The sequence below is a fragment of the Equus caballus genome, chromosome 1 (assembly GCF_041296265.1).
Source record: "Equus caballus isolate H_3958 breed thoroughbred chromosome 1, TB-T2T, whole genome shotgun sequence".
NCBI lineage: Eukaryota > Metazoa > Chordata > Mammalia > Perissodactyla > Equidae > Equus > Equus caballus.
Genome location: NC_091684.1, coordinates 93,497,515 through 93,518,323, shown reverse-complemented (window position 1 = coordinate 93,518,323; position 20,809 = coordinate 93,497,515). Strand labels below are relative to the sequence as shown.

At 49.3% G+C, this 20,809-nt stretch overlaps 2 protein-coding genes across 14 annotated transcripts in view; one reads left to right on the top strand and one right to left on the bottom strand.

The window, feature by feature from the left end:
* LRRC18 (leucine rich repeat containing 18) overlaps positions 1-15,941 on the bottom strand; it is a 29,949-nt gene extending 14,008 nt beyond the window's left edge. Inside the window, exons 1-3 of one of the 8 annotated variants that reach the window (XM_023648269.2) lie at positions 15,777-15,928; positions 11,863-12,380; positions 9,181-9,295 (exon numbers count right to left, since the gene is read on the bottom strand). The gene's annotated coding sequence lies outside the window, so the exon portion shown is untranslated. Of the gene's footprint in view, positions 1-9,180; positions 9,296-11,260; positions 11,445-11,862; positions 12,381-15,776 lie in introns of those variants that run through there. The other 7 variants (XM_023648264.2, XM_070265035.1, XM_070265031.1 and 4 more) reach the window with 7 other exon arrangements.
* The window catches only part of WDFY4 (WDFY family member 4), a 299,923-nt gene that overhangs the window by 240,026 nt on the left and 39,088 nt on the right, over positions 1-20,809 (top strand). For all 6 annotated transcript variants that reach the window (XM_023648250.2, XM_023648246.2, XM_070264996.1 and 3 more), the window contains 2 exons: positions 17,851-17,893; positions 19,058-19,177. In XM_023648250.2, coding sequence (XP_023504018.2) covers positions 17,851-17,893; positions 19,058-19,177 — 163 coding nt within the window. The remainder of the gene's footprint in view (positions 1-17,850; positions 17,894-19,057; positions 19,178-20,809) is intronic.

The following is a 20,809-nucleotide window of genomic DNA, read 5'->3' as shown; positions in this document are numbered from 1 at the left end:
ATACAACTAAAACTGGGTAGATGGCCTGTTACTATCAATTCACAGACTCCTCACAAGTCAGGGTGGGACCGGCACCCATAAGGAAGCTGGCAGTGATAGAGACAAAGAGATATGAATAGATAAACCAACAGATGGATAGATAGATGGATAGACAGATGAATGGATGGATGGCTGGATAGATGGATGGGTGGATAGAATGATGGATGGATGGGTGGAAGGATAGACAAATAACAGGTTTCACTTCATATGAACAGCTTAGAAGCCCAAATACGAGAAGTTTCGAAATATACTCTTTTGTACAATTGGTTTTTATACTTTGGAAAAACTGGACCAGTTGGTTTGACTTTAATTTCTAATTAATTTTTCCATCTAGTCATTGTGAATCAAACAGCATGGTGGGGCACCCCGTGGATATCTAAATTAAAAATGTAACGGCAACCTATATTTTAATGCCATCAGAGTCTTTGCAAGCGTCTTCAATTGTAAGAGCATCATGATCAGTGATAACAGAATTTATCTGGTGCTTCACACTCATGTATCTTTGTATCTTTAAGTAAGACTGACTTTGCATATATCCGATATCTTTAAACATCTAGCTAATTTGACCTCACAGGAATTATTTCACTCTTTTGACTGATGCATTGAGACACAGGATGGACACACGGCAGAACTGAAACCCCAAAAGTCACTGCCATTTCACAGCCAGTACCTGGGACTAACTTCATAGCAGACTTCATGCCATAGAGATGGGAAATAGCTTTTGCTTATGGGCCATCTCCTAAGGGGAAATAAGGCAAACTTCCCTCAGTCAAGTCACTCATTCAAAAGTCATGGCATTTATTCTCTCTCCCAACTCTCATGAGACCCATTCACTAGACGTGTAACAATAGGCCAGCCTCCCCTCTGCTGTGACTTCCATGTGGCTTCAATTCCTTCCCCGTGCCCTCCACCCATTCCCAGAACGAGCTGCTGGGCCTTCCCTGGAAGCCACGTGGCAGGTGGGGATGTGGGTAGTCACTGTGGGGCGGTCTGTGGAGTGGGCGGGAATGGAACCTCTGGCCAGGCCCCTGAAATAGGAACTAATGTCTGCCTCAGGCTTGGTCTGTGCTGGGGGAACAATCAGCATTTGTCCAGCACCCCTTCTGGGCCAGGAACCTTGTGCTCTCCTACTTGCTGTACAGTGTTAGCCGGTTTTCGGAGTAGAGACTCCCTGGGGGTATAAACATGAAGTGCTTTTATTTTTTCCGCAAATGCCACCAGCTGTGGTATGTCAACCCGTCTTTCCTGTAGGCAGAAGGACAGATTGCCAGGAAGGGGACAGACTAGAGGAAGAAAGATTTCTGTGAGCTCACAGGAATAGCTCCAGCAGACACTTGGCAGAGCTGATGGACAGACAAGGATGATGGGCAGGAGAGAGACGAGACAGCAGGGGTGGTGTCTTCCAGGGACCTCACGGTTATGGGGGTTTCCGACATCATTTCAGAAATGCTGCCTAATGTCAAGAGCCACTCACCGTCATTCACTCAGATGATGTGTACCAAAGTAACTGTGGCAGGCATGCTGCCGAGCCCTTCCTGTGTCTCTCACCTCCACGGCAACTATGTAAGGCTAAATCCTAATTCTCACATAAGAAAATTGAGGCTCAGAGAGGTCAAGCGACTTCCCCAAGTTCACACAGACATCCCAGCACAGCCAAAATCAAACCTAGATGTGTCTGCTACCAAAGGTTAGGATCTTTCCACGATCCTTGTCTCTCTTCCTTCTGTAGCCTTTGCTCTCGCAGGAGGAGATGCCTCCTCCTGGGGGCACATTGCTGTCCCCACTGACTCCAAGGAGGGGCAGGCATTCTGGAATCCTAGCGCTCCCTCGGCGCAAGCCACCTCTGTCACAGAAAATTAAAGCTGCCTGCCTGGTACGTCCCCAGAAAGGTGTGTTGCCGGTTTTGGTCACCCACAGGCTCTCTGACGTTGGAACCAGAGTGTCACCGAGTCCTCAGACTCTGAGTGACCAACACTAGCTCAGGTCCATTCTAATCTGGCACGGGTTAGCCAGGGACCAGCAATGGCGCTCTCCCGCCGGCAGCTCAAAGGGGAATGGTGAGCACGCCGGCTGAAACAGCTGCTCCACTTGGAGAGTGAGGGGGAGGAGATGCAATCTTTGGTCACAGTCCTGCAGGGGTCAGGAATACAGATGTTCCACTGGCCTTTTGGAGGGACCACATGCACATCAGGATCCCTGAACAACCATTTCAGCTCGGCCCATTGCCCGTCTACTCCACTGCCCAGGGGCCAGCGTGTAGCTGCTCATTATCACAGACACATATATGTATGTATATATCTAAATATATCTGGATAATATGAATTTTAAAGATATGTTAATAGCATTAATGGAGTCATCTAACTGCTTGGAGATTGGCAATGAGAGAGAGAAACAATTTCAAGAGTACGTGTAATGCCACCAGCCAGTTGTGGCAGTGATGGAGACAGGAAATCTGTTGTCCCTTAGTCCCTGCAATCCCCATGGGTCCCCATGGTGTGAGCTTCTTGCCACAATGAATGTGACAACAGTGTGAAGACACGAGTTTTTCATCCAGCGTGGCCCCAGCACATTAGCCCACGGCATTCCCAGGTGCTCACCAGAGACGGGGCTCTCTTCTGCCCTGGGGGCTACTGGCTGTGCAGTGGCCCTGAGGGGCTGTCTGCAGGCCACTGAAGTTTGATTTTCACCACGTGGGCTCACTTTAAAATCTAACGCCTGTAAGATGCACCTCCGCTATTCCCAAACCGCAGGGCGGCTCCGTGTGTCGGCTCTATGATGCTGTCCACCCGCCCCCACACACATGCTTGACATCAGCCCTTAGAGGCACACCACACCTTCTCCTTCACAAGCCGACCTCCCATTTGCCGTTTCATTCAGTGCTCACAACTCTTTCTTGAGGTGGGAGTACCCTCCCACCCAAAGATAAGGATGCTGGGGGGTGGGGCGGGTGTAAAGTGGTATATCCAAGGTCACACAGCTCCCCTTATTCCAGAGCTTCTGGGTGGCGCGCTCTTCCCATGACGCCAGAGCTGCGGCACACAGAGTGTCTATGCGGGAATGAGCAGGCTGGCTTCATTTGGCTGTCATCTGGATATCTGGTCAATGCAGCTCTGAGGAGCTTACTGGGAAGTTAGGCGTGGATTGCTTTGTCTCCCCCTACTATTATTTACTTCTCCACTCTTAGCACAGTGTGGCCCTCCTCTTGTGCTGCCTGGGAAGCCGTGATCGGTCACACCGGCCCCTGCCCCCTGGAGGATAATAAGAATTCAACTTTTATTTGGAGCAAAAGTTCCCAGGGGGTCACAGGGCCCAATAACAAAAGATGATGATTTCCTATTGGTTTAATAGCATCTATTTTGTAATCCTGAATGCACTCCGTTTTAATTGGATTTGTTAAACGAACAAAAGGGAATAGCTGCCTTACAATTAAAGTAAAATATTAAGATTATTAGTTTAACAGACTAGAAACGGCCTTGTTCATGAACCAACACGTTCAAAGCATACAAACCAACTTCAACACGTGGCAAAACGGAAGAACCAGGGTCAGTGCTGGCACCTTTAACCCCCAAGAGCTGAGCGTTAATTCTGTCTCAACCAACATGGTTTAAGCGCTGCTGTTGTCAGACAGACACTACCGCATCGTCTCCCACGGCCACGGCCACGCTTGCAGAGAAGGGAACTGGAGCTCAGAGAAGTGGCTTGGCAGCGGGAAGTTACAGGGCCTTTAGACCCACATGGGTTGCCTCCCAGCTCCCCAGTGACCATCCGGGTGACCCTGGACAGTCTCCTGAGCCCCACTGAGCTTCAGCTCCCACTTCTGTAACTAGGGTAATAAAGTGCTGCTTCTGAAGGGCGGGGGCAGGGTGACTTTGTGCGTCGAGTGGAGGCCAGGGCGGGAGTGTGACACGGAAGGGAGCATAACCCATCAACAGTGGAGCCAGGACTCCAGATTCCAAGTGCACAGAAACCCGATTAGACTCCATGGCCTAGCATGCTTCCTTACTGCCGCATCCCTGCCTCCCCTTTAGGTTTTAGGTGACTTTATCCTGGAGGACAGGGAGACATGGCTCCTTTGAGGCACAGCCCCCCCCAGGGTCGCAGAGTTGGGGGCATTTCTCCTCAAGTGCCCTGCGGTGTGTGCATTCTTTTTGCACCATGACCCCATCTGGCCCAGTGAGAACTTGCTGAGGGGTGGATACAACGTGCAGAACCCAGTGTACCCAGGTGGCGTACGCTGGTGGCTACCCCTGTGTGGGACCCCCATCTGCTGTAGGACAGCCCCCAGCTCCAAGGGGCTTTGCTGTAAGTCTGCCCACCTGTGAGGTTGTGACATATGAGATACCTTAAGGAGATGCCTGAGGATCAACTTTAAGGGAACAGCAGAACCTTCCACGGCCCTTTGGAATTCATTCATTCATCAAGAATACGTGTTGGATAAGGACTATGGACGAGGTGCTGTTTTGTGCAGCAAACAAAATGAAGGCCCTGCTCCCGTTCTAGAAGAGGAGATGCACAAGAGCAAACAAACATATACCGCAGGGTGGCCGTGAGTGCCGGGAAGAGAAAGAGGCAGGACAAAAGAGGTCAGAGTGGTGTTGGGGATGCACTCTTTGGGGGGTGGGGAGGTGCCTCTTTGAGAAGAAGACATCTGAGCAGAGGTTGAAGGAAATGAGGACTCAGGGAGTCAGGGAGGGTGTTTCAGTTAGGGAAACAGCAGGTGGAAAGGCCCGGTGGCTGAGGGGAGGGACCGGAAGAGGAGGGGGAGAAGGAAGGAGGAACATGGAAGGGAGGAGGGAAGAGGGAGGGAGAGAAGGGAGGAAGGAAAGAAGGAAGGAAGGGGAGAGGAGGGGAGAAGATAGAGGAAAGGAGGGAGGAGGAAGGGAGGGAAGAAGGAAGGCCAGAGGAACAATTAAAAAAAAAAAAAGAGGACAGACATGATCTGGCTTATTTTTCAAATAATACTCTAACTGTTGTGAGAAAAGTCCCCAGCACATGTCAAACCAAGGAGAGAAGGCCAGCCCCTACACTTCCCCCAAGGGGATCACAGACATGGCCATGCCCTTGCCTCTCTAACGTCTGCCTGAGACAGAAGGAATCCCAGCCCTGAGGCTGGCATCAGCCATAGGCCTGTACTGGGCTGGCACCTTGCCGTGAAGTGTGTGCTCCCAGATGGGGTCCGGGGTCCACCAGGAAGCTACCGTGTGCCAGACCCCATACATCCAGTCCACTGAGTGGGGCACTGGGGCCAGTGGAAATAGCCCAGACATGGCAAGGAGTTGACCAGGCTGGGTTAGAAGCTGCCTCTGCCACGTGCTCCGAGGGGGCCATGGCCAAGCTACTTGCTCCTCCTCTCTGTCTACACTCGTCTTGCTGGTCTACACTTGATCGCTTGGTGATCTCCCCTCGTCTCATTTCTTTAAATGCATCTAGACACGAATGACTCCCCAACTTTTGTTTCTTGCCTGCATGTCTCCCCCAGTTCTGGACTTCCGTATCTTACTGCCTACTCAACATTTCTGCTTGTGCTATGAAGACACCTCGCTCAGCGCATCCAAAACTGAGCTCCCTGTCAGCCAGCTCCACCCGCAGCCGCCTCCAGCCGGGCTGACAACAGCGGCATCTCACGGGTGTTCAGACCCCAATCTGTGGCATCCCACTCGACACCACCTTTCCTCTTACTCTCAATGTTCAATCTGTCAGGAAATTCTGCTGACTCTGCACTCGGAATATATCCAGAATCCGCCCGTTCCCCAGGTGCCACCCTGGGCTGGGTGCTCCCTTTCCTCATGGGAATGCTCCCAGTAGCCCCCTGCCTTGTTCTCCTGTGTGTGTCTTTGTCCCTCTGCAGTCTGTTCTCAACACAGCAGCTAGAGAATTTCTATCACAGCACGTCCCATTGTGGCTCACAGCCCTCCAGTGACTCCCGTGTCACCCAAGGAAGGGCCGGAGTCTTACTGGTGGCCCCCATGGCTTGCCCCAGTCTCTCTGAGGGGTTCCCCACCACTCGCCCCAACGCTCACGCCACATCAGCCACTGGGACTCACTGGCTGTTCCTCTAACATGCCCGGCAAGCTCCTCCTTATGGCCTTTGCTCCAACTGTTTCATTCTTCTGGAAGGTTCTTCTCTCAGATATCTATTGGACTGATCTGTTCACCTCCTTCAAAGTTTTGGGTAAGTTTTTACCTTCTCAGCCTACCCTGAGCCCCCAGCTAACGATGCAAACCGGCCCCCAGCACCTGCAGATCCTCCAGGTAGGCTGTACTTTCTTCCATCGCACTTAGCACCTAAATGTATTTTATAATGTCATATTTCTAACTTACTTGTTATGTGTATTTTTATCGTCCCTCACTCTCCTCCCTGACCAGCATCTGAGCTCAGAGCTCTTCATCTGTCTTGTCCACTGAGGCGTCCCAGTGCCTGGCACACAGTAGGCTCTCAGTCGATCTTGCTTGAATGAACGAATTTTAGGTGCTTAACAAGGTCAGTCCCACTTCCTGTGCCCTAGGAAAGGTCTGGGACAAAAGCTTTGTCCCAGATTTCACAGGTTGTAATCAGCTGCTCTGGAATCAACTTGACCCTTTGTTTTTCTGCCTCCTTCGAAAGGATTTCCAGAACATGTGGAATATGTTTTAAGGGAGAGGTCTGGGTGGAGAGGAGAGGGGAACGACATGATGACATGGACTCTTCCCAGGTGGATGCATATAACAGTGCGAAGAATTGCTCGGCTGTGAGAATGAGTGTGCTAAGAGGCTGGGAAGAGGGTTAGTGATATCACAATGAGGTCATTTTAATTGGATTAACTTGGATTTAATTGGCCAAAGGGAAAGAAAAGCTTTAGAAATGGAGCAGTGCAAGGGTCAAGGGATGGGCTCAAGCAAGGGGGCTGAGGAGATGGAGCTGAGGACCTGGGGAGACATGGGGACCCTGGCCAGCGGGGAAGCATAGATTCCACTTCTAAGCATCTCTCTTCAGGAAATGAGAACAAAACGTTCTGCATCAATATGTTTATGGCAATGCCATTTAAAATAATAAAAACAAATGGACTCAACCCAAATATCTAACAATGGACAATAGATTAAACAATTACTGTGTAGTCACAGAGGGAAATAAATATTAAACAGTAACTAAAACAAAACAAAAACATTGTTTTCCAAAAATGCTGAAAGGGAACATTTTTAAGATATAATGCTATCAAAAAAATTCTATGTACATATGACCCCAGTGCTCTCATGGGCATGCACATACTCACACCTGCAGAAAAAGGATGGAAGGAAAGAATACCCAGATATTAGTAGGAATGCTCTCTGATATTATGGTATCCGATTATTTTTACTTCTTTCTTACATGTCTATGTAGTTTCCAAATTGTCTGCAATAGATATGAAATCTACTTCCAATCAGGAAAGAAAGTTACGAACACACATCCATACATACACACACCGAGTTCCACTTCCTTTCCAATTGCGTGAATTCTTTGAAGTCACTCATGCCAGCCTGTTTAAAATAAGGTGTGTGTAAGAGAGAGATTTTTAAATGTTGGGCATCATTGGGTCAAAGAGGGAAATCTGGGAAAACATTCCCTGGACAAAGACAAGAAGGGACCACATACGTCCACGTATGTCGAGGGCGAGAGGTGTGTGGTGGACAAGCCTGGCTCACATCCTGGCTTCCCACTTCTTCCTGACGTGTGACCTTGGACCAGCCCTGGTCCCTCTCTGAGCCTCAGTTCCCTCAGGTAAAGGGGGCAATGCGAGGAGAAACAGCTTGGGGTGTGGGAGGTGCTTAGTAATGGCGCTGGTGGTGATGGTTGTTCATTGAGAGTCCTCATTTGCCTGGCGGCAGCTGCAGAGGATGTTGAAGAGCACCCAAGAGGCGTCCCCGCCAACTGCAGCCACATGGATTGGGCTGGCGGTGGACAGTCGGGTCGTCTGAGGCAGCCTCACGCTGTCCCCCATCATCTGTGAGCCTGGTCTTGCTGAGAGGGGGCTTGGAAGGGGAGGAGGTAGGCAGCCTCAGGAAGCCATCCTTGTTTCCCTCCAGAGATGTTCTCTCAGAGCCAACAACCCTCCACGGCACTGAAAACCCTCAGTCAAGCACAGATGACTGTGATATACAAACCACATCGCCCTTCCTGTGTGGGTGGCCGCAATATGGTGCAATGTGGGGGAGGATATCTATTTAAACAGTGGCTGAACTTTCTCCATCCAGAGGCGAAGGGCATTAGAAGGACCACGGTCTTATTTTTAAGGGATGCTTCAAGATAGAGGGTGCAAAAGGGCAATTTGGGGTTCATTGCTTGTATGTAAGGCACCTGTCTTTCAAAAACGCTGTGTCTTCTAATCTTAAATATTTTCAGTAGAAATAATTCCTCTGTTCAGATTCCCCTTTCCTCCTCCAGCCTTTATCAGGCTTACCTGGAGCTATTAGTGAAGCATTCAACACTGTCACCAATGAGAGGGAGACATTTTCTGATGACTTTGGGCAAATGGATATAACTTGGTAGGAACGGTGCAGACGATGGCAAGCAAGGCAGCCAGCACTTGGTTTAGTATGGGCAGCTCTTCAGCATCTTCCAAAGAGGGGCAGTGCCCAGCTATCAGCCATTTTCTCTGTTCCTTTCCTGTTGCGTATACAAGTTTCAATAGAAGGCAGGCACGTGGGCAGTGGGGAGTGAGGGGGCTTTGAGACCAATCGAACGGGGCTCCATCCCACCTTCACGGCCAACCTGGTCTTAATCATTAGCTCAGTTTACCAATCTGCAATATGGGTTAGAAAATGGCAGGTGGTTATGAAGAGTAAATGAGGCGATGACTAGCGTGCAGTGGGTACTCAGTGACTGGTCATCTGGCTCCTGCAGTCAGTGCCTTCACAAGAGAAAAAAAGGCTGACAGGTGCACCAGACAGCACCACATCAATCGCCTCCCTCCGATTAGTAGCCTCAGGACACTACCCACTGGTCATTAATCCCAGATGTAGGACTTGTGGAATAATCTTTGCTGATTCCCCAGCACAAAGTCTTTGCAACCTTTTAAACACCAATTATTAATAATAATAAAAAGAAAGAGAATGGCCACTTGTAGAGTTGACTATACCTTTGTCCATTTTTAACCTCTAGAGCTTGCTACAGCCCAAGCGACTCACTTGCTTAATCATTCATTCATTCAACAATTTGTGCTTGAGGCATTCTGTAAGTCAGGATCAGGTCGGGAGATACGCGGTGAATGAGACAGACATCGTTGTGTTTTTCAAAAAACTCCTATTTTAGGAAAAAGCAAATCAAACAATAAAAACAAAACAAACAGAAAGACCGAAAATCATTTCAGTTGGTGTAAATGCCCTGCAAAAAATAAAACCTGACGGTGTGCAGGGGAATGCCCAGGCTCAGGAGAGAATATTGTGTGGGGAGGAGGGTGCTAATTTAGACTGAGAGGGTTGGGGACGTCCTCTCTGAGGTGACCCTTGTGCAGAGCCTTTAAGCAGAGGCCACACAGGAGGATTTGAGGAAGAACACCCCAGATAGTGGGCGTCCTAGGTGCAAAATCCTAACAATGGCAGGGAGCTGAGGGTGTTTAAGAAAAGGGAGCTGCTGGGGTGGCTAGTGCGGAGATGGCAAGGAGAGGGTAGATGAGGAGGACAGGGCAGGGGCTGCATGAGGGGGGCCATGCGGAAGTTTAGAAGGAGTACCCTGGCTGCTGGGAAGCCAGCAGAGATGGGGAGGCGAGAGTAGATAAAGACAGGCCAGCTGCAGGCAGGAGAGGATGGGAGCCTGCACCAAGTGTGTACATATTCAGGATATGTGGTGGGAGCAAAATCAATGGACGGTCTTCTGAATTGCATGTGTGGGTCAAAGAGTAAAGGCAAGAGCAGGCTGACATTTCTGGGCGTTTTCTATATACTTTTCCTCTTTGTATTGAGTGCTACCTTTATGTCCAAGGGCATTAAATGAGATAAGTGCATAAATAATCCATCCATCCGCTTTACCCATAAAGCACCGAGCCTCCAGATCGTGTCCCTGTCAGAGTCATATGATAGTCAAGCAGAGCCAGCCTCTGCTCAGCTCCCTTGTCTGTGGGTTTCACTGCCATTTGGTTTTTCCCTGAAAGTTTGGCTTGACAAGGCCCTGTGATAAATTTGGCTCTCTGGGCTGACAGGCTCCTGGCTCATCATGTTTTCTAGACATGGCTTAAACTGAGCTAGATTCTCTGGGAACTTATATCCTAGTCCAGTCCAGCCCCATCCTTAAGGCTCATCCTTCACCAAAAAGAAAGCAAACGTGTGTTATGAGACCCAGCCCTGGGGGTTGACATAACTTCTATTACGTGACACTGGTAGAGAGATTGACAGTTGAAAAGTGGCAATGGGTTGTGCAAGAGGGTAGCCATCATGCCCATTTGGAGGGGGATGTGGCCCAGTTGTATAGCTTGTGTCCTAGGGGTACCAGGGACCAGAACGCATCACCTAGCTTTGACTCTCCCATCACCCAGATGATGGGTGGAGGGAAAGAGCATGAAGTCACCCTCAGCTCTTGGTAGCATTGCCAGCCAAGGAGTGTCAGGCAGCAGGGGGAGACCCATGGAGCCCCAAGAGGAAGCTGGAGCCACCAAACCCTAGGCCCTAAAAGTCGGTCTCTAGACCAGGGGGCTCAGGCACTCTGCAGAGTGGACAGCGGCTGTCTCTGCAGCTCCTTTCTCCCCTCCACACTGAGGGTCAAGTCCAGAAGACGTGCAGCGTACCCAGCTTGAAGCCCAGTCACAGCTCAGTCCTTCCTTAGATGTGCAACTTTGTACACATTTCCTGATCTTTCATTGCATGGAAGCTGGTCCTCAGTACTCAGTTTGCATATCAGCCGTATGGTTTGCAAATGTACCAGGAACCTAGACCCTTCACAAAGCAAGGACACTACGTAGTTTTTAACACATTTAAATTAGGTTCCTGCCTTTAGACTGTGTGTCTGGATCATGCTGACCACCTACTCTAGGCCAGGCGTTTTACAGACATTATAAGTAATTCTTACAGCCACCTGATTTTCATCCCCACTGAACAGATACAGCAACGGAGGCTCAGAGAAGCCAAGTAGCTTGTTCAAAGCCACAAAGACTCAAAATAGGGAGGCTGACCTTTTCCCCTTATACCTGTCATGGAAATAGGGACATGAGGTGTGTGTTCTAGTATGTTCCATGAAGAGTCTCTCCTTGCAAGGCCCCGCCCAGCCCGGACTTACCCACTTGTTAGTGGGTTCCAGTGTTCCGGATAACCCCTGGGAGGGGTGTGCCTCCAGACTTCTGAAAAGACGGACTGAGCCCCAAACCCCACTACGGTTCGCAGCCGTCAGCGAGGTCTGCTGAAGTTGCCTGAACAGGGCAGGCTCCAGCCTCCTGAGTGAGTGAGCGTGCCCTTTGCAGTTTCTGTAGAGGGGGAACCGGTTGGGTGAAGAAGCAGTTCCAACAGCAGTCTCCACCTGCTTGTGGAGCAGCAAAACGCTCAAGGAGACCCAGACTTTGGAAAGAGGATAGAGTGTGCCCCAGAGCCCCCGGACTCGAACACCAACCTTCACAAGCTCACCCGTGGCCCAGGCCCCCCACTGACACCCGGCTGGGACCCAGCCAGCTGCCTCTCCTGCCCGGGGCTCAGGGCCAGCTGCCTCCTTGCCTAAATAACAAATTAGCGCGAGTCTGGGGTTTGTAATCAAGGCACGCAAGGAAAACTGGCATTTCCAGAGTTGCTCACTCAAAGGAGGAGAGAGAAAAGCAGAGTTTGAAGTGCTTGTTTGGGAAAGTTAAAGTAAATCCATAAATGCAGTGCTGCCACCAGAGAAACACTCACCCTGGTCGTCTCAGTTCCTCCTCCTCAGCTGTGAAACTTTGTCACCAGGCAACAAGACACTGAGACGGGGACTTAATTAGCATAATCTTGACGCCAGCCTGCAAGGTGAAAGTACACAGTGGCTGCAAGGGTCTCCAGGACACCCAGACTTCCAGCAGGCCTGGTCTGCTTCCCTGGGGAGGGGGCCCGGCCTGGCCCCCCGGGATGCTCGCAATCACTTTTCTCCGGGCTCCCCTAGCAGTGCAGCCAGAGGCTTGTGTACCAGCCCTGAGCCGATCTCCATGGCAACCGCCGAAGCAGACACTGACAACAGAAGGGGAAAAGCCACGCTTGCCTCTTTCAAGGGCCAAATATCTTACGTCCATAACATTGAGTCCCAAGAAACATCATTCAACTTCTTTGTAATTTGTCCAAACATTTCTTTGTGCTTTGGGATCTTGAGAGGGCTGTCTTTTATCTGTTTGTTTATTTGGATTGAATTTTTTCTTGCAGTTTTCTCTTTGTATTCGTTTTACACTCTTAAATCAGAGAGGTTATAATGGTCATAAAAATCAGTTCTGTAATCATTTTTCCTAATTAATATTTTCCTTAAATGCTGTAGTTTCTAAAATCTACATTTTGAATGAGTCATACTGAATCTCACGGACTTTTTTACTTTCCCCGTTGTTTCTAATTTGATGCTATCGTGAATAAGGCAGCAGTGAATATATTTGTGCATTTATTATAGTCTTTTTGCTCAGTTTTTTCCTTTAAATTAAATTTCCAGAAATTGTGAAAATTGGCCAAAAAAGCTAAATATTAAAATTATGCAAATAATAACATAGAAAAATTAGAGAATGTATGTATAGAAATAAAAATATACAAATATTCTAAACTGCACTACCCACATAGAATGAGGAAATAAATAAAGCAATTAACAAATAAATAATTTGAATTGCAAAATTAGTCCAAGCAGTAAAAATTTTGGAAAGTACAAAAAGCAAAGTGCAATAGTTTAAATTAAAAAATAAAGATATAATAAATCATTAAATTGAAAATATAGATAACTATAAAAATTTTAAATACATGAACACCATCACTTAATCCAAAACTAAAATAAAATCGATCATTTAATTTAGACAATGAATGGATTTAAAACAACTAGCAAATGAAGATAAGTAGAAAATTAAAAATTACCTGAAATCCTACTACCTAGTGGATTTCTAATTAGAATATTCATAAAAGCACATAATTTAAATTAGAAAATAACATGAAAACCATAAAACACAGATAAGCAAAAATTAAATCAGTATTTTAAAGAAGAAAATACACAAGCATATAAATACATTTTAAAATGCAGATACATGAAACATTATAAAAATTGAAGCTGCTCAATTTCAGCATCTGGAGGTAACTTCTTGTTGCGTAACCATCCAGAATTTTAATACAGGTACAGCGTCCTGTTTATGGCATAGAGATGCAATAAGATTTTAGTAACTTTGGTAATGCTCATTTCTTAACTCCAAACATACACAAATTACTAGTTTGTCAGGTAACTGCCTTCTAATCCAGCCAGAACTGAGATTGTTGTCTCTTTCTGTTTGCTTTTGTTTTCTTTTCCCCTTCAGAGGCAAGAGCTTGTCTTTGGAGTCAGGGCCCTGGGTCAAGATTTGGTCCCGCAGGTATTTGGCGCAGCCCGGTGTGGGGGGCGTTCATGGGTACCTTGGGGTGGCTCCAGCAAGCCATCATGACCTTCCCTAGTCTGCATGCCACCCCTTCACCCCACACTTCCATTTCCTCATCTGTAAATGGAGATAAAGGCTGCCTTACTGGGTCTTTGTGAAAATCAGACAATAGGCAAAAAGTCTTTGCAATCTGCAATGCATTTGACATTATTGTTATTATTAGGTCTAGAACTGCGTGCGAGATTTCTACATGTTAGAGAAAGGTAGAAAGTCAGGAAGTTATAACAGAAAGCGTGAATATCTTGCTAATACAGAGGGACTCTCTGGTTTGCAAGAACATCCATCTCTTCATGGATTTCTATTGACCTACAACCTAGATCTGAAAACTAGGCTAACTGAAATTTGCTTCTGCAGAGAACAAGAAGGGGAGAGAGTGTGTTTCTATTACCAGTTTCTTGGCTCCTCATGAAACACTCTGCTCATGCCTCATACTGCCTCCCCAACACCATTCAGCACACGTGCTCCCTGTCCTGGAGCCTGCCGGGGTGAGGGTCTGGGCAGGACGCCGGCCAACACTCGCCCTGGCCTGAGACATAGCCCAAACCCATTAGCAGACACACACTCCCAGTGGGCAAGATGAGTGAGTTTTCTTCTCAGTGTGGTTTGTGCTTTCTTAACACCTCTCAGTCCTTCATCAGCCCATTTCACTGTGCTCTCATACTGTTTTGCAAATGGGAAACACACAAGAGACTCTGAGAGGCCGCAGGATTGTGCAATGTGTCCACTTGAGCTCAGAAGCCCCGGTTGTCCAGTGGGGCCTCCTTGGCAGTCTGCCAGGTTATTTTCCGGGTGCCTAAAGACTAGCCCTGGCCCCCTAGTCCCAGAGGTGAGGAGGAGGCTGGACAGAGACTCTCCCCAGATGCCATCCCTTCCTGGGCTGAAAGGGTGCAGCCTCCAGCCAGACGAGGAGTCTCTTGGCAGAGACACCGTGGCCTGGGCTAGCCCCGCCTCGGAAGGCCCCCTCAGGCTGCTCTGCCAGCCTCTCTAGGGAAGATGTGAGCTCCTGAGCTGTGACTCTGGCTGACTCTGGGAGCCAGGCTCAGGGTAGAGGGGGTGTGTTAATCAGGTGGGGCTGCCTCAAGTCAGGCGGAAGTCAAAGGCAGCGTGAGGAGGCAAAGCACGGGCACTGATGTTCTGGAGTAGAGAAGGCCCCAAGGCCACAGGACAGCAGCACTGGCGCTTCTAAAGCACTTGTGGGGGTTGAAGGACACAGATTTGATTAAAAATGAAGCAACATGGATAAAAATCACCCCTCAAAATAGGGAAGAACTTGAACCCAGTCTACCTGTTGACTACTCACAAAGTCCTGATTGAAGATAGTGTCCCCATCTTTGGAAGTCATCCAGAGGAGTTTACACATGTCTTGGGATGGCAGTGGGGCTGATAAGATGTCCTCTGTGGGTCCACCGTGCTAGGCCACCCTCGGGTTAGGCAGAGTAACCTCCCTCGTCCCGACGGACTTTGAGTTGCTCCATTCTTCTCAACTCCTTCCAGGTTGCCCGAGGGTCTTGACTCTTGCCGTGTGTAGACTCCACGGCAAACCCTGAGGAGCTCCTCACACTTGCTGTGAATCAGGTGACCTGATTCACAGGTGGCACAGTCATTCTAAGATCATACCGACAGGTACTGGCAGACCAAGCAGGTCTTGACCGGAAGCAAGTCCTCACTCTTACACCATGCTTTTCCTCCTCTCAGAGTAGAAAAGAATTGGCCCAGCTCTGGAACAGCATTCCATCCAACATTCACTAGAATTATGCCCATTGAGGAAGCCCTGTGCCCACATGTGTGCTGGCCTTTTCTAAACCCATGATCATACCGCTCCTGTAGCTCTCTTGTGTGACACATGGGGTTGGCCATGTTTGAAGGATGAGGAAACAGCAGTTCAGAGCAGTCAAGTGGGCGGGGCAGGGCAGGATTGGGACCCAGGTTCTATTGACTCCAAAGACAGTGTTCTTTCCCACGCTGCCTCCCCCAGGCCTTAGGAGGGCTTTAGAAAGCTAAGAACCATCTCTGACACCTTGTTTAATCTAAAATTTACACGGTACTGATGGAACAATGCAGTTTACCAACTCTTAAAGAAATACTTTAATGACCAGATATTTACAAAATTCACATAGCCCATTCCAAGAGTTCTGTAATTGCCTTCAGATTAATAGGATTTTAAAAAATTTCTTTGTAAATAGAACTCACCTTTGCTTAGGTGTCTTGGCACTGTTGGTAATGGCGTCCTTTTGTGATGGTAACGAAATGATGGATCTTCTTTGGAGCTCATAGCTGATTAAATGGGGAATAGGATGGTGAAATGCCTTTATCTTCTGCCCACCATTCCACCTGGTGGCAATGTCACAAAAGACCACAGGTAAAATTCTAGAACCCTTTCTGAAAGGGAAAATGACAGAGGCTGTCTCTCATTTCCTGGACCCTATCAGGCCCATTTGGCTCCCCTACTCCCAGGCCACTGTCGAACTTCTAAAATAAAGTAGCAAGATCAGCAGGCTTTGCCATACCAGCTCCACGTGTGTAGCTCAGCTTCACACCCTCAGGAAGGCTCAGGGTGCATCCTTTTCAGGGTGTGACCCTCACTGTCTCCAGCCTGGGCTCCACCTTGGTGTACAGCCGCTCCGAGAAGCCTGCCTTCTGGAACTGGGATGGGCGGCAGCTCAGAAACAGAGCAGGAGAACTGAATCTTCACTGGAGACTTTGCAAGCTAAAGCAGTAACCCGACTATGTTTTGCCTCTGTTTGTTGATGTTGTTGTTGTTGTTATCTGCCTGGATGAAATGGACCAAAAAGGTGATTTCTCTACTGGGGGAAGCAGTGAATCCCAACCTGGGTTTCGCTATAGAAAATCTGCCAAGGGAAAAATTGAATGAGGCAGGATGGGGAGTCTGGGACAGAGGATATGATGGCAGGGTTGGAACGGGAGATGAGGAGGCACTGTCTCTTCTGGGACACTTGGGCATCTGGACCTTGCACAGAGGGAGGCCCGAAGGATCCTGAGGCAGTCCGCATGGGTGGAACACTGAATGCACATGGGGGTGGTGTCCGTGGGCACCTGCACAGGCCTGAGACGGAGGGCATTCTGGAAAGAGGAGATATGATTTAGTTTGACCAGGTCTTGGGAGTGGGGGCTTCCCAAGGAGACAGAGGGGGAAAGGAAACAGAGCTGGAAAAGGGACCAAGGAACTGGGCTCTACAAATAATCTGCTGAGCAGAAGGGGTGTTTCCCTTGCCCGCACCCTCCACAACACTGCAGCTTCCTACACTTCTAAACTCTTCCTTACCATATGAGTCAAAAACGGTATTTCTTTAGTTCGATTTGTATTTCTTTATTGGTAGAATCATAAACCGGTAAGCCTTTTAAGAGGGCAATTTGGCAATACGTAGCGAGCTTGAAAATGCTCATACGTTTTAGCCCAGGAGTAGTGCTGCCAGAAATTTCTCTCCTAGATACCCTCGCAAAGTCTCCAGACATTTTTGTCCAAAGGTGGTCACGGAAACATCATTTGTGAGGACAAAGCCCACCGCAGGGGCAGGCTCAAACAGTTTGGCTCCATCCTACGAGGGCGTCCCACTGCTGTAGAAGAGAATGCCACAGAGCGATGGGAGCGGTCTCCAGAGAGCTCTCACCCGTGAAGCAGGGCGGAGAACTGTGCAACTGAGACGATCCCGTGGATGACCATTTTCTTTTAAAAAAACCATGTCAGCCTATAGGCAGGCATGTGGGGGTAAAGTCTTTCCAGAAACCATTAACTGCAGATACTTCTTGAGTGGGAGTGTGGCTTGGAGACTATTTTATATTTCATGGCCTTCCATGTTGTTTGCATTTTTTTAACCACATACATATATTATGTTCACATGTCAATATAGTATAGTCACATATAATCTATTCATGTGTGGTATATTCACATGGGCAAAGATGGCTAAGATGTGGCTGTGAGAGTCCAGAGTGGGGCTGTGAGGTCCCCAGCCTGCTTCTGCATGACCCTGGGACTTCTCCACTGGCCACGCTTAAGGCAGCAGCATCTTCTGGCATCACATGAGAGCAGCGGGGCCTCCAAGGACCTAACCTTCCATAGGGCAGGGTGGGGCAAGAAGAGCTTGGATCATAATCTTGTCGCCCTGGCCAGGAGAGCTGCCGTGTGCCTGGGGACTTCTGTGGCAATCCTGGATGCCCTGGCCCCACAAAGCCCCAGAAAGTACCCCCTTTCCCTGTGTTTGTGCCCTCATATATTTAGTCACCACCATCATTTTCTGTCCCACAGGAGATATCCCGGGTCCGAAAGGACTGTGCTGCAGAGATGGCAGGTAACATGACACCCTCAGAGGACTCTGGGTCTGAGGAAACCCTCTGGGAACCGCAGACCAGAAAAAGCTCAGGCCCCAGTGATGGAGAGAGAAAGCCTGCGAATGAATCAGGAGGAATCTTGTTTTTTTAATTTACCAAAATGTCCCAAATATTTCCCTGAAAAGATCTCCGTGATTGAAGGCGATTCTCGAGCACTGGAGTCAGAGCTGGGGAGGGAGTGTGAATGTGTGTGTGTGCGTGTACAGGTGTGCATGTACACATGCCCCATATACACGCACATACTCCATCCATGAAGGTCTACACATATGGATAAACGAACACAACTCAGGAGGGGCACAAGTGTTCGCTTCTTGTGCTAAGAAGACACACGCGGTTGCCAGCCTGGGTGAGCTGACATTCGGCCTAGGGTTCTCAGTGAAAGGAAGGGACCCCAAGAAGACCAGTCCTAGAGATGACATGGCAGCAAGAAAGTAACTCTTGATCACTCACTTGCAAAATCCTTTCCCAAGGAGCAGGCCACAGAAAGGAGAGACCACAGCACACAGGTCCCGTATCAGAGATGACAGCTCTATGGCAGCTCTCATTCACCAGTTGGGCTTGGTGAATTTTTCCCCAATACAGTCCCTGTCTCCATCTGTGACTGTGCATATTAAGGCAGAGCACCCTAAGAGCGCATGTTATCCCAACGGGCAGGGACAGAGCAAAGAAAGTTCCTAAAGTCCCAGAGGAAGACAGCTCACTGAGCCCGTTGGTAAGGGCCTTTTTCTCTGTGACTGCAAAGTTCCCTCAGCTTATTTTTCCAGTCATAAAAGGCTTGGCAATAAGTTCCCCCCCCCCCAACATTTGTGCTATTACTTTGGTCAACTTTAGAGTATCACACCCAACAGTTAACAGAAAAGAAGGCTTTCCCCTGGGCTTTGGGCTGCTGAGCTGTATGTTTTTTCTGGCCGGCCTGGCTTCCTGATTATATTTGCTCCAGTTCGTACTGGCATTGGTGTGGCCTCCCCGAGGTGGCCCGGCTCAGGCACGAGGCACATGGTGTGTGCTGTCTGCTCTCACCTACACAGGGAGGGTCTCCTGCGGAGGGCTGAGAGGTAGACCCCGTGGCCCTGGGGAAGATGCCAAATGCATTTGGTTTATCCTCTCTTTGTCTCTTCTGGTAGAAAAGAGACATTAGCAATTTTGAGTACCTCATGCACCTCAACACGCTCGCCGGGAGGACCTACAATGACTACATGCAGTATCCGGTGTTTCCCTGGGTCCTGGCCGACTATACCTCACAGGTACGGTGTTCCCATAGGCAGGTGCCCTAAGCTTTCGGACCCTGGCCACCAGAGCACCCTAAGTCAGCACACAGGGCCTCTGCTACGAGGCCCAGTCCACCCACGCCCCAAGGCTGCTCCCTGCTCGGCCCCTCACCCTGGAGAAGGCCTTTGCAGTCTAGCTGCCTGGGCTGCTGTCTCAGGCTCCCCTGTGGGAATCTCCACCTGTGAGATCATCTACACGACCAAGACAATAGCCAACACGAGCCCCCGAGGGCCACTGGCTGACTCGCTACAATGAAGGTAAGTGATACCCATCTGCTGGGAGACTGCCATGGACCAACACTGGTCCATCAAAGGAAGTGGGACACGGAATTTGTTCCTAAAGTCAATATGGAGAGAGAAAGGGAGAGACAGGAGAGAGACACAGAGACACAGAGACCTAGAGAAAATGAACTACTCCCCTGTAACCTGACTTCAGTAACTGAGATGATGGTATGTGGCCTTCAGCCAGGATCTGTACTGAGACATGTAGCCATAGGGGAAGCTGATGGCAAGACCAGGGTATTCGATTTTTTCGGCTTCTGCCCCTGGACCTCAGCAGGCAGGGGAGGGAGAAGGACCACAGCTGGACCAAGGTGACGTCATGGGGGAATGTCCAGGGTGTGAAGCAGTGTCCCCACCACCTGGGCTCTGGCCATCAGGAGGTGTGTTGGCTGTGTGTATAAAGGGCGGAAGGTGGCTGGGTTCCGGTTCAGACCAGCTCTGGCCAGTCCTGCCTCGGGCTGCTCCAGTGGCTGACCCTCAGGTTTGGGAGAGGGAGTTTGGGTCTTCCATGACCTCCTGTCCCCACTGAGGACACTTACCACAGCAGGCCTTCTCTCACCAGCCATGTGTTGCTTCTTATTGCCCCCATGATCATCTGGGGCTGTGCTTCAGAAACCGAACTTGAAAATCCCAACTTGAACTCACATGTTGCAAAGCGGTGGCTGACCAGCTCCTTTTGTTTAGCCCGTATGATGTATTTAAAATTTTGGTTACTTCTCAGTGTTTAAAAATCAGGAGATTTCTCCTAAAAGTCTGGATTCCCAATATCTTTTGGGGAATCAGGAGTTCGGCAAATGTGAAGCCCGTTCTGCCCTGGCACAACCAGCTGGAGCTGAGCGCGGGTCTCCACCTGTGCTGTCTCCACTGGGGTCTCTGAGTGTCTGCCTCACTCTCGCCCCACCTGGCTTCTGCAGGTGTGAGGTGGTGACAGCTCCTGCCTCCCCAGGGCAACTGTGGTAGTTCCCTGCTGGTGAAGGGCAGTGGTGGGGGGAAGAAACAGCTCCTTCTATAAAGACATGCCAACCCCAGGGAACATCTCTGCTCAAAGTCCCTGAGGACACCTGGCCCTGAAAAGTCTTCAGGTGTCCACTGTCCTCTGTTCCTAAGGGCAGGGAAGGGGCGACATCACATGCTTCCACTGCCCAGAAGGGAGTGGCCTCCAGAAAAATGAGGCCGTCCCTCCCTTTTCCTCCCCAGACAGATAGATGACTTCTAACTTCTTAGAGAATCAGTTTGATTCTAAGCAAGGACCGTGAACTACGACGCAAACTGCTCCGCGAGGGCCGGAGCCAAGTGGCTCAGAGACAACAGGAATTCTTTTGAAAG